The sequence below is a fragment of the Talpa occidentalis genome, unplaced genomic scaffold, assembly GCF_014898055.3.
Source record: "Talpa occidentalis isolate TD23 unplaced genomic scaffold, MPIMG_talOcc4v2.1 talOcc4.6, whole genome shotgun sequence".
NCBI lineage: Eukaryota > Metazoa > Chordata > Mammalia > Eulipotyphla > Talpidae > Talpa > Talpa occidentalis.
Genome location: NW_023604972.1, coordinates 111,747,603 through 111,763,240, shown reverse-complemented (window position 1 = coordinate 111,763,240; position 15,638 = coordinate 111,747,603). Strand labels below are relative to the sequence as shown.

Below are 15,638 nucleotides of genomic sequence, written 5' to 3'. Positions count from 1 at the left end.
CTGCGCTGGAATTCCTGGGTGCCTGATTCGGGAAAGTAGAGATAAAAGGCAAGGACGCAGGTACCCTCCCGTCCTTGAGGGCATGGTGGTGAGAGTAGAGAAGAGTTGAGAATCAATCCCTGATGTGATTTGATCAGCTGGATGGGCATTAGAGGGCACTGACTTGGATACCGACATGGCCATAACGCCCCATGCCCGTGTCGGATGGAAATACAGATACGGCCCAAAGGAACAGGTGGCTTGCGTGTGCGGGCATGGGTAGGCTCCTAATTGGGCTCCATGCGATTCGATTTCTGTGAAGGGTTGATATTAAGGTACCATTTAGCAAATCCTTTTTTTCTGGCAATTGATGGGTTCATACCACAGCGTTGGTCTTTGATTCCTCCTTGGAAATAATTTCCTGATTGTAGTTTAGCGCCTAACAGTTACCATTACTGCCCTCCCCCACACTCACCATTACTGCTCGCTCCATGTCTTTCTCTTTTGTTATTGGCAATAAATTTTGTTTCCTTTGGATTCAGAAGGCAAGAGGAACCCCGGTCATGGAGAAAACACTTGGCTACACTATATGGTACTTTCCAGAAAACAACACTAACCTCACAGAGACGAAGAATACTACCCAACAGCAACTCGATGTGTATCTGGAAGGCAAGGCCTATTGGGTGTTTGTGATTTCTTATAATTCTCTCGGGAAGTCTCCAGTGGCCACCCTGAGGATTCCAGCTATTAATGAAAAGTGTAAGTAGAGTGTAAACTTCTTGTTTAGAATTAGTTCCATCCAGTTGACCAAGGAGTAGTCCCTGTGCTCTCAAGGTTGCTGTTTCTCTTTAGTCTAAATGAAAACGAAGTGGGGGCTTTCTAAGTTATGGTGGGAAAAGCAAAATCTTGTGGTAATCAGTGAACCCCTTGAGATAAAGTTCCTTTGGAACAATGCTGTGTTGAAAATCAATGACTTCATAAATCATGTGATACAAAGTCATAGCCTGAAGATTCTGTGTGCAGCTTGCATTTGTTCTGGCCGGATGAGTGCGCTCTATAAAGCTGTAAAATCTGTCACGTTTGTCCTCAGACTCATTCAGGCATTTATGTACCAGTTCTAGGCTAGTCTAGAATCAGTGCCTTGGCCCCCACCTCAAATCTCTTTCTCCTGTATCCTTACAGCTAACCTACTTGTTCCCTTGCCTCATTTTAGAACTCTTAAATATGCACATTTTGTCTTATTTTAGTGTTTGACTGTGTCCCCTTAGTCCTTGGTTCCTAACATCCTACTTCCTAACTCTCCAGTACCCCTAGGGGTGACCTTGTCACACATGCATGTGTCACTACATGCACATCCTCTGATAGCAGACTAGACACGCTGCTGAGTAACCTCTCAGTTTATTGGCCCTAGTGGGAGACAGTAGGGGGTAAAACTGGGACTTTGGAGCCCAGTGGTGCTGCATTCAAACCTGTGCTCTTTCACTAGATGTCACAAATCCTGGACAAGTTATCTAATCTCTCTAAACCTTAACAACTTATAAAATAAGGCTATTATAGAGTAATACCTACCTCATAAAAATGTTGCGAGGTCTAAATGAGACGTGTGTAAAATACTTCATCTAATGATAATTATCATTTAAATAAAATTTCTGATTAAATTTCTGTAAGACATGAATTATCAACTTTAAAAATATGATAAGATATACTGTAACTAAAATTCACTGAGGGTTTCCCTGCTCCACTTCCAGTTCTGAAGCCACTTGCTTTATCAGAAGCATCAGTGGTCCAGAACAGATGTCAGCAAACTACAGCTCGTGGGCCAGACCTGACCTGTTTTTGTAAATAGGGCCTCATTGGGACACAGCCACACCTATGCCTCATGTATGGTCTGTGGCCCCTTTGTGTAACAGTGGCAGAGGCTAGTAGCTGTGACAGAGATGCTTGCTCTGCACAGTGTCATGAATTTCCAGTTGACACTATAGGAAAAGTTTATAGATCCCTAGGCTGTAACCATTTACAGTCTTAGATGTAGAAAGAAGTAATATTCTACAGATTTTTGCATCATAAAAAAGGAGTCAAGTGGAGAATAAGTTATAATATTGTTATAAATATAACATTCATTAAGTATAACTACCATATATTATCCATAATTATATGTCTGGCATTGTGCTAAGATGATATAGGTTAATGTTAACATTGAAATGACCCATAAGGTTAAATGCTATTATCATTTTATTGGTGATAAAGTTGAGGTTCAAGAAAGTTTAGTTATTTGTTCAGGCTTCCTCAGGTGAAATTTAAGCCTAGGTCTGCATGATCCAAACTTGTGCAATAAAATTTAACTGGAAATTTGGACTTGGTAGTAATAAAGTACCTTAGAATTTTGGTCACAGATGCTGCATGACACTGTGTGGGCCTCCACTTCCCCATCTTTAAAATAAGGGATTGGAATAGATATACCTCAGGTTTCTTCTGGCCTGAGCATTATTTAAGTTCTAGATGACTTTAGCCAGCAAGCAGCTTTGGAGTGGTCTGAGGCAGGGTCTAGACGATCACAGCCACCTGTGTGGCGATCACCTGAGGAGAGCTTGGGACTGAGTTGCGGTAGAGTTGAGGTTGGGTTAGGACAGCTGGCAAAGGCGAGTAACTGCAACGTCTGAGAACTACATCTTATGGCCCAGCATGACTGCCTTCGTGCAAATCCCAAGAAATTAATGCTGTTCAGTATCCAAGTCCCTTCCCTCTTTTCTTCTCTCTCTCTCTTTTTTTTAAAGATTTATTTATTTATTTATACAAGCACTGGGTACAGTCAGAAGCACGGGAGGGTGAGAGAACTCATCAGAGCTGGAGCGGGGAGCAGAACAGGCAGACTGACGAAGTACACTGCTGAGGGGAGGACCCTCACCGGTGGCCGGGAATCCAACTGGCGTTGCAGAGGCTGCGGGTAGCTTCGCAGCCCAGTGCTCAAATGCTGCGCCACCGGCCCTTCTCTGTTTTCTTAAGAAAGGTCTGTATTTTCTGCCATCCCTGAGACTATCATTTGGAGAAATCCTTCGACATTTTCTTGTCGAATGAGGGCGGCTTGGTAATTAGTTTACATGCAGGATGACTTGGTGCCAGTCCAGGACCTTTCCTCTCTCAGGCTGACTCATGACTTAACTGAACCATCCCCACCCCACCGTGGTCAGAGCCTAGGCTTGTTCCCTTGTTGCCCTCAGTACATTTCACTCTTTCAATGCAGCTCCTGCTCCTCAGAGCACCAGTTGGTAAAGAGAAGGGGTGATGGGGTGGGGCTAGGAACAACACTCCAGTCTTCAGGTCAGGATTTGTGTGAAGTAATTCATTAAGAAAGCTCCTCTAGGGAGACTAGAAAAGGAAGCAGAGGAAGCAAGGCCATGCCAGGGGAGGAGGCCAGGCCGCAGATGCTGTTTAATTTTTTCCAGGGTACCACAGGTGGGGTGGATTCAAACAATAGAAATGTGCTGTCTCTTAGCTCTTAAGGCTGCAAGTCTGAAATCAAGGTGTTGGCAGGGCCATGCTTCTTGTAAAGCCTCTAGGGGAGGCTATGTCCTTGCTTCTTCCAGCTTCTGGAAGCTGTTTCTCATAACTCCAGCAACAGCATAACTCCAGCAACAGCAATCTCTGCCTCAGTCTTCACATGACCAGCTTCCTGTGTGTCTCTCCCTTTGTGTATTACACTTATAAGCACACCAGTCATATTAGGTTACGGGTCCACCATTTTAGCTTGGCCTTTTTATATCTGTGATGACCTGATTTCCAAATAAAGTCACATTCCACAGTACTGAAAATACCTTGGATAGGCAGGGGTGGGGGTGGGTTGGGGGGGTGGTACAGTTCAACTCATAATAGGTACAATCTGGGGAGGGTGGTTCCAGCCTAACCCTGAGGGTTACTCTGGAATGCAAATTCTATCTCAAATTTATCGCAACTCAGCAAGCACAACTAAGTAACAAAGACTCTGAGAGGCTCAGGGGACGCTCCAGGAATGACTTCAGCCTTACTGGAATGACTTCTGAGGATGCTTAGAGGCTATGAGCAGGGGAGGGCTGAGGGGAGACAGTAGGAGCCCTGGCGACTAGGTGGAATTGACTTCCTGGCTCTGTGCTCCTTGCCCTCACCCCTACCCCTTACCCCAACTCATGTCTCCTTCATGCCTCAGGTGCCTTTCCTCAGAGCTGCCCTTCCAGGTTGACAAGTTACTTGACCTACCTTGTAGGACAAGCAGCTGGAGTATCTCAGTTTGGAAAAGAGACTATGGCTTTCAAGAACAGAAGCTCCTAACTATGCACACAGCTTGCTGGGGCTTGTTTCCTAGAAATAGCAGGACTCAGTACCCCTGTTCCCATCTCAAATCTCTACACTTGGCCTAGCCTTCCAGATTCAAAAGATTTTTTTTTAAAGATTTATTTTATTATGCATACAAGAACTGGGGTACAGGCCAGAGGTGTGGGGAGGGGGGGTGAGAGGATTCACCAGAGACAGAGTGGGGAACAGAACAGGCAGACTGACTGAAATACACTGCTGAGGGGAGCAGCGGGCAAGACAGGAGAGGTCTGCTGTGCCATGTGAATTTCTTCCTGACTGACTGGGGATCGAACTTGTGCTACAGTGGCTGCAGATAGCTTCATAGGTTGTGTCTTAACCCCTTGTGCCACCAGGGAGGCCCCAGATTCAAAAGATTTTTTGGTTTTTTTTTTGAGGGACACCATCTAATCTTCTGTCATCAACCAGGACTGTCTTTGATGTTACTTAGATATACTTGCTGTGAATTCCAAGTTTGAAGGCTAAGATGAGTTGTGGGTGGTGAGAAGTGGGTGAGAGGGGTGAGCCATATCCTGTGACCCTCTGAGCATTACCCCTTCCTGCACTTTTCTGCCTCTCTGCTCCTCCAAACAGTTCTCCTGTCTTCTGTGTATTTCGAACATTGTCAATAAGATCACTCTCAATTCTGATTAAATCCCAGGTACTAGATCTGAAGCCACCTGTTCAAACTCTCTATTAAAGGGATCCTGTGGCCTGTTTCCAATCTTGAGTTTCTGACAGGCCCATGGGAAATGTCATTTACGTATTGGGCCCCACCTAGGTGCTTTGCATATGTGAGTCTGTGCATTTCTGGTACAGACACAGTTCCTACTGCCTTGCAGATAGGAATCCATAGTCAGGTTTATAGGGTCAGCCTAGGCAGTTCAAATTTGAGGCCAGCACCCTGATAGAGTTTTAGGCTCATTGTCTCCTCGCTTCTTAGCCACAGAATGACTGGTGCCTGAAATTCTACCCGTGATTCATTCTTCATATCAGACGTGCTCTCTTTCTGACTTGCAGGGATGCCTGAGGGAGGTAGATTTTTTAATTAGCAGCTCCCTAGTGAGATCCTTCTCTAGAAACAGGCAAGTTTAGGGGGAAATTAAATAAGAGGTGAAGTAGGCATTCAGTCATCAAAGATTGGGGGTAAGGAGAGGAGATATAATAAACAGGTGAAACCAGCACCTGAAGGGGAGGCTTCCCTGGACATCGGGAACTTTGACCTGAGCATTGAATGGATGCCAACGAGGTTGGTGTGTCTGGAGGAGTCGGGTAGTGGTGACTGACTGCTTTTTCTCTCCTTTCAGCGTTTCGCTGCATTGAGGCTGTGGAGACCTGCCTCACTCAGGACCAGGTGGTGGTGGTGTGGCAAAGCTCCACTCAGGAGGTGGACTTATGGGTAATCGAGTGGTTCCCAGATGAGGACCCCGAGCCCTCTACCTTCTCCTGGGAGTCTGTGTATATGGCCAGGAACTGGACCCTCCAACAAGGTAGCCAGATTGGAACCCAAACATACCCTCTGTGTAGGATCTAGTTTCATTTATATCCATTTTTAAATCTTTAGCTTTGGCTTCAAAGCTGTTTGTGTGGTTAATAGCATTTCCCAAGCAAGCACAAGCTTAGTGAAATGACACGTTTCCTGGCATTTTCCAGCAAGGCTGAGCAGGATGTCATGGTGTCAGACCAAGTATCTGGCCTATTCCCAGGTGGAGAATAACATCTTACCCCCATCACTAGCTTTCCCCAGGTACCTCGATCACCTCGCAGGTATTCAGGATGCTTCCTTTAGTTCTGGTTTACTGGTTTAAGAACTAACCCGCTCCCCCAGGCATTGATTGAGGGAATAGCCTTCTTTTCAAGAAAGTCCCTAATCCATGTAAGACACATGAGTAAGACTTTACCCTCCCAACTCTATCAGCCCAACCATTTTGTAATACTTAATAGCACCCATATGAAGACCTATACAGGCAGACTGAGGAGCTGGAATTAATGGTGTCTGAGTTCTCTAGGGTAATGTGCAATTGACAGGAGGGTTAAGGGTATTCTTAGCATCCCTAAATCATAAGACACAATCAGTGATGGAGGAGGGACTGGATCTCCTACTCTTCCTTCCTGGATGGTTCTGTCATTTTGCCAGAGTGGAGCAGAGCTTAGTTGTAAGACTTAATTAGAAACATTAGAACTGAAATAGACAGGAGATACCATCCAACCGAACCTTATTTACCAGATGTGGAAATTGTAGAAATAGAAAGCATCTTCCAAAAGCTTTAGACCGTAACTCTTATTAGTCCAGCATTCCTTCCACTGTAAATATGCTGCACTTACGTTTGTTTTTCCTTCTCTCCCACCCTCTTTTACAGATAAATTAAAACCTTTCTGGTGCTATAACATCTCTGTGTATCCAGTGTTGCAAGACCGTGTGGGCGAGCCATATTCCATCCAGGCTTATATCAAAGAAGACAGTACGTGTGGACAAGGTCCTGGGTGGGGGAAGGACACGCCAGGGCCGGTCAGGTTCTCCCAATGTTGTAGAGCAACCCCGATACAAAACGGGGTGCCTGACTGTGGGTCCTCACCCGCGCGCTTAAAAGGACTTATCAATACTCTACTGCAGGCACATGCGAAAGGTTAATAAAAGGTTTATTTACAAGGGAAGGGGAAATGAGGAAATGTACAGCTCTGGGAGAAAAGTGGGAGACAATGTTTTAAATTAGTCCTACCCAATCCACCGATCAGGAATCCCAAAATGGCGCTCTGAGAGCTGGCCACCAGCCAGGAGCCGTGAAGCCAGGAGGCGAGCGATTGCGAGCCAGGAGAGCCCAAGGCCCACGTGTTTGGTTTTTTATATTCAACCTGGCTGCCCAACTCCACCCTCAGGTCCCAGCCACCCTCCCTTGGTGGTGATGGGATTTGTCTTTCCCAGAGTCTTGATGGCTTTAGTCTGGAGTGGGGGTGGAGTCCACAAAGTTAATCCTGTATGGGATTATCTCAGGACATCACTTCCCCCTAACACCAACAGGCTGCGCCTCACTGTGGGTTGCCTAAGGGGTCACCCATACTGCACCTTCACTTTTTTAGTAAGCTGTGTATGTTCAGTACAACTGTGATCAGGTTATAGATCCATTGAATTTCAAAACTGTTTGTATTCATTACAAATTGTTAAATGCAAGCCCCTCATTGCACAAATGGAAAATTGAGACACAGAGAAGTGAAGTAAATTGTCTGAGGTCATAAAGAAATAGTTCAAATAGCACATAAGCAGAAAACATTTTATTAAAATGAACTTAGGATCCTTCAGAGTTAATTAAGTTGGAGATGCTACCATACTATTTTCATCTGTGTAGCTATAAGCAAGGATTTTACTGGTGAACTGTTCAGACTTTGTTGTAAAATACCAAACTTTTTTGGTAGTTCCCAGTTCCCAGCTTCCAGATTTGACATTGGGAGATAAATTACTCAAAGGTGTCATATGAGTCTTACTCTAATTATTTGTTAATAGTTATACTTTACAGATTTGAGTGAAAGGTCTGGATGCCAAGTTGCAGTAAAAATCTAGAGGAAAGTACATTTCTCTGGTTTTTGACACAGCTTTTCTTCCTGGTCAAGATTGATGACTCCAGGAAACAATTTTCCCTAATAAAATGATTCATCAATTCCCTGCCTTACCCTCACTTCTCACCCCCAGTACTGATTTCAGTCTGAGTCCTCTCCGGAGCTGTTGTGGGGGCAGGATCTGCTAGAGTGTGATTCAGTGTGAATTATTTTTCTCCCTGCCCTGTAAAGTTCCATTGGAAGGTCCCAAGGCCCAGGTGGAGAACATTGGCATACAGACAGTCACAGTCACATGGAAAGAGATTCCCAAGAGTCGGAGAAGAGGTTTCATCAGCAACTACACCATCTTTTACCAAGCTGAAGGAGGAAGGAGATTCTGTAAGTGTACTTATTGCCAAGTTGAACAAAACCCAAGCCCCAAATAGATGTTACAGCTAGACCCACCATGGGGAAGCCACCGTGGGTGGTGCCCTGCACGCTTGCGTGAGTCACTTGCCTTCTTTGAGCCTCTCTGAAAATGGGGCCAACAGCACCTGCCTTTTGAGTTTTTAGTCAAATGAGAGTGAAGTGACAGTACCTATGAGTCGTGTAGGAACCTGAGGAGTTGACGTAGTTTGTCCTGGTTAGGCCTTGGACATGTAGGCCTCCTGGGAACTCCTCATTCTTATTCCCAATCAGGATGTGCCTAGATTAGCCAGGGACAAACCCCGTTTGGCAACATATTTCAGTGCAGGACTTTTGTCATGATTCCACTGCCCCTGCCACGTCATAATTTTTTTTTTGATACACTGCCTCCCGACATCCTGTTTCCAGGCTAGGCCTGGACTCCTGCTTAGGCTAATTTTAGTTGTTGTCATGGTAAAATACATATAATATAATTTTTATGATTTTAAACAATTGAAAGTATGCAATTGAGTGGCATTAAAACATCCACAATGTTGTGCAACCATCACCACTGCTTCCTCTTCTCTTTATACCCAAACAGAAGCCCTGCACCTATAATCAGTCACTTCTCATTGCCCTCTTCCCAGAGTGCCTGTAAATCACAAAATTGCTTTCTCTCCCTATGAATTTACTTATTCTCCATGTTTCATATAAGCCGTATAGGATATATGTGACCTTCTATGTCTGGCCTCTTTCACTTAATAATCGTGTTTTCAAAGTTCACCCATTCCATACAGTAGCATGTTCTAGTACCTCATGCATTTTTATGGCTGAATAGGTTCTGTTGCTAGGCATAGACCACATTTTGTTAATTCATTCATCAGTGGGTTGACATTTTTGTTTTCACCTTGTGGCCGCAGTGGCTAATGCTGCTGTGAACATGGGTGGCGCTCTGAGGAGCCACCAGATTGTTCCCACAGAGGCTGCACCATTTTACATCCCCAACAGCAATGTAAGTGTCCAGTTTCTGTAATGGCTTTTAACAGCTTATTTTCTGTTGATGTTGTTCAAGTTATTTGACCATCCTAGTGGGTATGAAGCAGCATCTTAGTGTGGTTTTTATTTATATTTCTAATGATCAGCGATGTTGAACATCTTTTCCGTGTTTGTAGGCCATTTCTTTAGAAAAGGCTTTTCAGGGGCCTCTGCTGGTGGCGCAGGTGGTTGAGCGCCACTCTGTGAAGCTGTCTGCACCCTCTGCAGTGACAGTTTGATCCCAGCTGGCCGGCGAGGGTCCCACATGGCGCGGCAGACCTCTCCTGTCTCGCCCGCTGCTCCCCTCAGCAGTGTATTTCATCAGTCTGCCTGTTCTGTTCCCTGCTCTGTCTCTGGTGAATCCTCTCACCCTCCCATGCATCTGGTCTGTATCCCAGTTCTTGTATAAATAAATTAATCTTTAAAAAAAAAGGCTTTTCCATCTCTGCCTATTTTAAAATTGGGTTGTTGTCTTTTGGTTGTTAAGTTGTAATAGTTCTTTATATATTCTGGATACAGGTTCCTTATCAAAACTGTGTTCTGCACAGATATGTTTCCATTCTGTGGATTGTCTTGATGTTTTGCCTTTTGATGCACAAAAGCATTTCATGTTGACAAAGATCAGTTTAGTGTCTTTTGTTGCTTCTATGTGTGGTATCAAATATAAGAAACCATTTGCCAGATTCAAGGCCATGAAGATTGACCCTATGTTGTCTTTTAAGATTTTTATAATTTTAGCTCTTATATTTAGCTCTTTGACTAGACAAACTTTGAGCAGAACAGGGGTAGAGGAATTGGAGTATGAGATGGCCACGCTTGGAAGTACAGATTCTAGTCTCTTATTTTAGTACCACTAAAGCATAGTTTTCAGAGGGCTTACTGTGATGTTTGAATTGTATATTTTTCTTTTAGCCGAGACCGTCAACTCCAGCATCTTGCAGTACGACCTGGAGTCCCTGACACGGAAGACCTCTTACTATGTTCAGGTCATGGCCAGCACTGTTGCTGGGGGCACCAACAGTACCACGATCAACTTCAAGACGTTGTCAATGAGTAAGTATTTCCTCCAAGTCCTGGGCACTCTCCTTGTCATTTCCCTGTTGTCAGTCAGAGATGACATTTGCCAAAGGTATGGGGAAGCCAAATGAAAGGCTAGTACTTAAATGAGAAAATCCATCCTCCTCTCTGCTCACGGACCTTCCTGGAAGATGCATGGGTGAGGAAAGGACAGGGAGGATTGAGAGCTGAGGATTGAGAGCTGAGCTTAGAAAGAATAGTCAGTTTGCTCCCTCCTCCTGGGTAGCTCCTTGAGGAGGTCCCAAATCAGCTCCCCACTCGAGGTGGTAGGTATCCAAGCTCCTAGTTATCAGTTTCTGTGCGTCAGTGGTGACTGCAGTGTAGGAGAGGGAAACCTTGGTTGTCCAAGGACCGGTGGTCCACAGGAAGAACTTAATCTCATCATTTGTGCGGGTTTTTTTAAAACAAAAAAGTGCATAATGTGTTCTGCTTACCAGCATTGACAAAAAAAAAAAAAAAAATTGGGGGCAGGAAAAAGTTAGTAAATACAACAGGAATGTAAATATGATGTGGCTTCATATCAAGAAGGGAGGAAGATAGAATGAGAAGAAAGTGAAGAAAGAAAGAAGAAGAGGGCCTCCCTGGTGGCTCAGGGGTTAAAGTCTCAGCACTATCAAGCTATTGCCAGCCACTGCAGCATGAGTTTGGCATGAGTTCTATCCCCTGCCAGGGAGATACCCACATGGCGCAGCAGACCTCCCCTGTTTTGCCTGCTGCTGCCCGCAGCAGTGTGTTTCAATAGATCTGCCTGTTCTGCTCCCCACTCTGTCTCTGGTGAATCCTCTCATCCTCCTGCACATCTGGCCTGTATGCATGAGTAAAAATAAATCTTAAAAAAAAAGAAAAAAAAAGGGGGCCTTCCCAGTGGCGCAGCGGTTGAGCGCTGGGTTGCGAAGCTGCAGCGCCGGTTCAATCCCCGGCCACCGGGTGAGGGTCCCCTCATGGCGCACAGACCTCTCCTGCCGCCCACTGCTCCCCTCAGCAGTGTACTTCACCGGTCTGCCTGCTCTGCTCTCCGCTCTGACTCTGGTGAATTCTCTCACCCTCCTGTGCTTCTGACTGTGCCCAGTGCTTGTATAAATAAATGAATCTTAAAAAAAAAAAGAGTGAATTGTAATGAATTGAAAGAAAACTAATAAGGAATGTATTGCTGCAATCTAGAGGAAAAAATGAGTCTTTCTTTTTGGTCAAAAAAGTGAGGGGTACGAGTGCATCCTTTCCCTGACTTTCATTCTTTTTTCCCCAAAGGTGTCCTTGAGATTTTCCTTATAACTTCTCTGGTTGGAGGAGGCCTTCTTGTTCTCATCGTCCTGACGGTGGCATATGGACTCAAAAGACCTAAGTGAGTTTATGGGCAGTAGCATGTGCCCTCAGGGTTGGTAAGGGGAGAAAAGCATCCTAGGCGGAAGAGGGCACTGCCATGAAGGGGGTGTCCATTCATTTATTAATACGGTACATATGTATTGAGTTCGGTGTAGGCCATTCCCTGGGACTCTTCAGAATTCTGACTCAACCAGAGGAATTTTACCCCAACTGCCCACAGTTGCACATACCAGGTCTAGACCTTTTTAAGGTCAGGGAGTATGAATTGGCCCCCAGGCTATATCTGCTGCATTTGCCACCTGAGACTGGAGTTGAGGAGACAGTTCCTTTCTCATTGTCTAGAGGGGATGCCTGGAAAGAGCCTCAAGGCCACTAACTTCTCTCAGCAGATCAGGGAACTGTGGATTCATGGAGTTAGAGTGCTGGCCAGTCGGAAGCCAGCACAGACACGTTCCTTGCTCAGGTGCAGCATCGGGAGGCCCAGCTGCAGGAGCAATTGCCTGCATGGCCTGGCCGTTGCAGGGAAGGAAGTTTCTCTTCAGAGTCTTGTGCTTCTCTCCCAAGTGAGCCTCATGCTACCCTGATGGTCAAGGGTTCCCTCCTCCTCAGACCTCTCTCCCTAGAACTGAACTCTGGTGGCCTTCTATAGGGTCAGGAAGGACCACTGAGCAGATTTTCTGATCCAGCAGACCAGGTAAAGGAGGAGTCATAGTCCTCAGTGGCTTTTTGCAGGCTTTTATTGAGGTTTACCAGGCATATGGCAGGCAGGGGTGGTGGGGGGCCAGGAGGCTGGCAGTTAATTGTCCTGCTAATGTCAGCCTCAGCTCTCAGCTGAAGGTTGTAACCAAGTCACCAGCACCAATTGTACATTTTACGTGTCTAACGAGCTGCTACTGCCCTTGGGACCACACCTGAAAATTACCACACTGAAGTGTGGGTGTCTTAGGAGACTCGGACTTTCATCCTTCCTGAGGAGCAGATCAGAGAGAAATGTCTATGATGATGATTTCTGACTTCAGGACCAGTGTGGAGATGCAGGTGTGGGAGAGAGAGGAAGGGTAGCCGTAGCTTTATATGAGGAGAGTTCTCTTCCCATCATGCCCCAGGGGTGGGACTTTGCTTTCCCAATTTTCGTCAGGAGGCTGGCAGCTTGCCCTTATTAGAGAGGAGAGGCACACAATTCTCTTCAGCAAAGCCCCACTCTTTTGCCTTGCCCATATAGGACATAGAAAATGCTTCTTGGACTCACTTCCTGTTTTAAACTTTCATCTTATTAGCAAACTGAAGCACCTGTGTTGGCCCAAAGTCCCCAACCCCGCTGAAAGCAGTATAGCCACATGGCATAGAGATGATTTCAAGGTAAACATTCCTGGTTTTGAGCCTGCTAGTTGTGGGAGGTGGACTCGGGTGATGGGGGGAGTCCTGGGCTGAGAGTTCACATAGAAAACTCAAGGTTAAAAAGTCCCAAGGAAGATCTGGCAGTACAGATGGAAGCAGCCCCCCTGGAAAGACTCTGACCTCATCTTTGGACAAGAGGAAAGGGCTTCACCAGGCTCACAGGGTCCTGTGTGTGTTCTGGGCATGGAGCTGGTCCTGTGAAGGACACACAGGAGACCCCAGCTCCACCTTAAGGGTCTGATGAAAGTGGGAGAGAGCCCAGCCACAGAAGCCATTGAAGAAGCAGCAAGTGAATCTAGAGGCCACTGACTTGCACAGCTGTCCAAAGGCTGGGCAGGCTGCCTCAGACTGTTTTTATCAGAATGAGGAAGTTAGAGTCAGATTCTGTTTAATTGGCAGTGGGGACTTTTAGAGAATCATCTGTAGGTAAAAACTCTTTTTCATGAGTTTAAACATTGAAAACTTATGAAATTTTTAAGGTTTAATTTCTTGCTTATGTAGCAATAAGCTCCATTAAATACAATCTTTAAATCTTTATTATTAAAAGATTTCCAGTATTTTTTGATGCAGGAATCTTTTATATTAGCCCTCATTTCAACTCAGTTTTTTTCTATTTATATTATTTCTTTTATCTGTCTTTTATTAAGACAGATTTATTATTGTATTAAGACAGGTTTAAAATGTTTTGAATAATCTGTAGGACTGGCCTCTTTTAGCCACTTGCTTATTAACCGCTGACTACAAGCCAGGCACTGGGCGAGGCTCTGAGGTTACTGTGAGGACAGGGATGAGACTGCTCTGTCATGAGGCCACCTTTGATTTTCTGGTGATGTTGGGCAAGTCCTTTGTCCTTATGCTTAAGGTTTTCCATATGTAAGAGTTCTAATTTTGATGCTGCCATCTCAGCAGGGTTTTTTTTTTTTAATTTTTAATTTTTACAAAAGATGTATTTATTTATTTATGCAAGCACTGGGTACAGTCAGAAGTGTGAGAAGGTGAGAGAATCCATCAGAGCCAGAGCAGGGAGCAGAACAGGCAGACTGACGAAGTACACTGCTGAGGGAAGCAGCGGGCAGCAGGAGAGGTCTGTCACACCATGACCCTCACTGGTGGCCGGGGATCAAACCAGCGCTGCAGAGGCTACGGGCAGCCTCCCAACCCAATGCTCAACCTCTGCGCCACCTGGGAGGCCCTCAGCAGGGGTTTTGTGAGCATACAATTATAAGATTAGGAAATAGCCTAGAGCTCCCTAAAAGAACAAATTGTTTGAATACATTGTGCTGTTTCTCAGGAAATGGGCCGCCCTTGCAGGTTGCTATGAAAGGGCATGAGGAGGTGACTGACCATCATTTCTGGTATCTGACAGGAAGGTGGGGTTATGGTCAAGAGGTGGGCCTTGGGGGTCCCACGCCTGATGAGTAAATGTAGCTACCAAATGACTTTTGGGGGTATCCTTTTCTCTTTTCCAGAATAAACTAAATCTGAAGGAATTTGATGACTCTGTGAACATGGAAGAAGACAGGATTCTAAAACCATGTTCTGCCCCCAGTGACCTAATTGACAAGTTGGTGGTGAATTTTGAGAATTTTCTGGAAGTTTCCACAGAGAAACCTAGCAAGGGTCAGGAAAACATTTTGGGAGAGGAAAATGAGTATGTGACCTCTCCTTACAGGCCTTATTGTCCCCTTGAGAAGAGTTTTGAGGAACCACTCACTTCAACTGAAATTACTCCTGAAAAATCCCAACACTTGGGTTCTGAAATGCCAGGGAGGACCTGCTCAGAAGCCAGAGAACAACTTCTCTTTTCTGCTCAGAGTTTAAAGCCAGACCATTTTTGTGAGCAAGAAACACCAAATCCTTATTTGAAAAATTCAGTGACAACGAGAGAATTTCTTGTGTCTAGAAACTTCCAGATCAAACCAAAAGAGACAGGTGCCAATATGGCCTGAATTGTTCTGCATCCTAGTATAGGTGCCTTTTGAGAGAGAAGATATCAAGACTTAATTGGAAGAACTTCCTCGGCTGATCTCCCCATCCTGCTTGTGTTGATCAAGTATCACAGGCCCCTGAGTGGCTGGTTGAGCATGGTTGCCAGAGACATGCAGCTTGCCTGAGAAGAAAGGACAATGATAAGCCTGAGCAGTTTGCAGAGGAAAAGCAATTTGGAGGCATTGGACAGTCTGACTAAAAGGGACGGTGGACCCCTAAGGTGGCTATCTCTGGCCTTCCCTAGGAGCTGGGTCCTGGTCAGTCTTTACTGGGGCTACTCAGAGTCCCAGGACAGACTTTCCCTGGTGCCAGAAGACATTTGTTTAGTTGACACTTGGGCTGTCTGGTGGGGGGGAGAGTTTCTTCCCTTTTACTTTGGTCTTTCCTGGGCTCAAGGACTTCACCTCTAAGGTAGCCTTACAATCTCACTTTTGAGACCACATTTCTCCCTCAACACAGGGATGTGGAGGGAGTAGAAGTGGAGTGACTTTCCTAATGATGTGCCCTCATTACCTTCATTGAACCCCAAGGGTTGGGGGGGGGTGAAATAGCTGAAGGTGGTCAAGGGGTATAAAGAA

The 15,638-nt window shown here is 45.4% G+C and overlaps 1 protein-coding gene across 1 annotated transcript in view; it reads left to right on the top strand.

Annotated features, from left to right (window-relative positions):
* IL31RA (interleukin 31 receptor A) overlaps positions 1-15,020 on the top strand; it is a 38,403-nt gene extending 23,383 nt beyond the window's left edge. The window contains exons 7-14 of the mRNA XM_037529361.1: positions 522-738; positions 5,610-5,792; positions 6,663-6,764; positions 8,086-8,232; positions 10,186-10,326; positions 11,599-11,692; positions 12,951-13,032; positions 14,541-15,020. Coding sequence (XP_037385258.1) covers positions 522-738; positions 5,610-5,792; positions 6,663-6,764; positions 8,086-8,232; positions 10,186-10,326; positions 11,599-11,692; positions 12,951-13,032; positions 14,541-15,020 — 1,446 coding nt within the window. The remainder of the gene's footprint in view (positions 1-521; positions 739-5,609; positions 5,793-6,662; positions 6,765-8,085; positions 8,233-10,185; positions 10,327-11,598; positions 11,693-12,950; positions 13,033-14,540) is intronic.
* Positions 15,021-15,638: the final 618 nt, after the last annotated feature.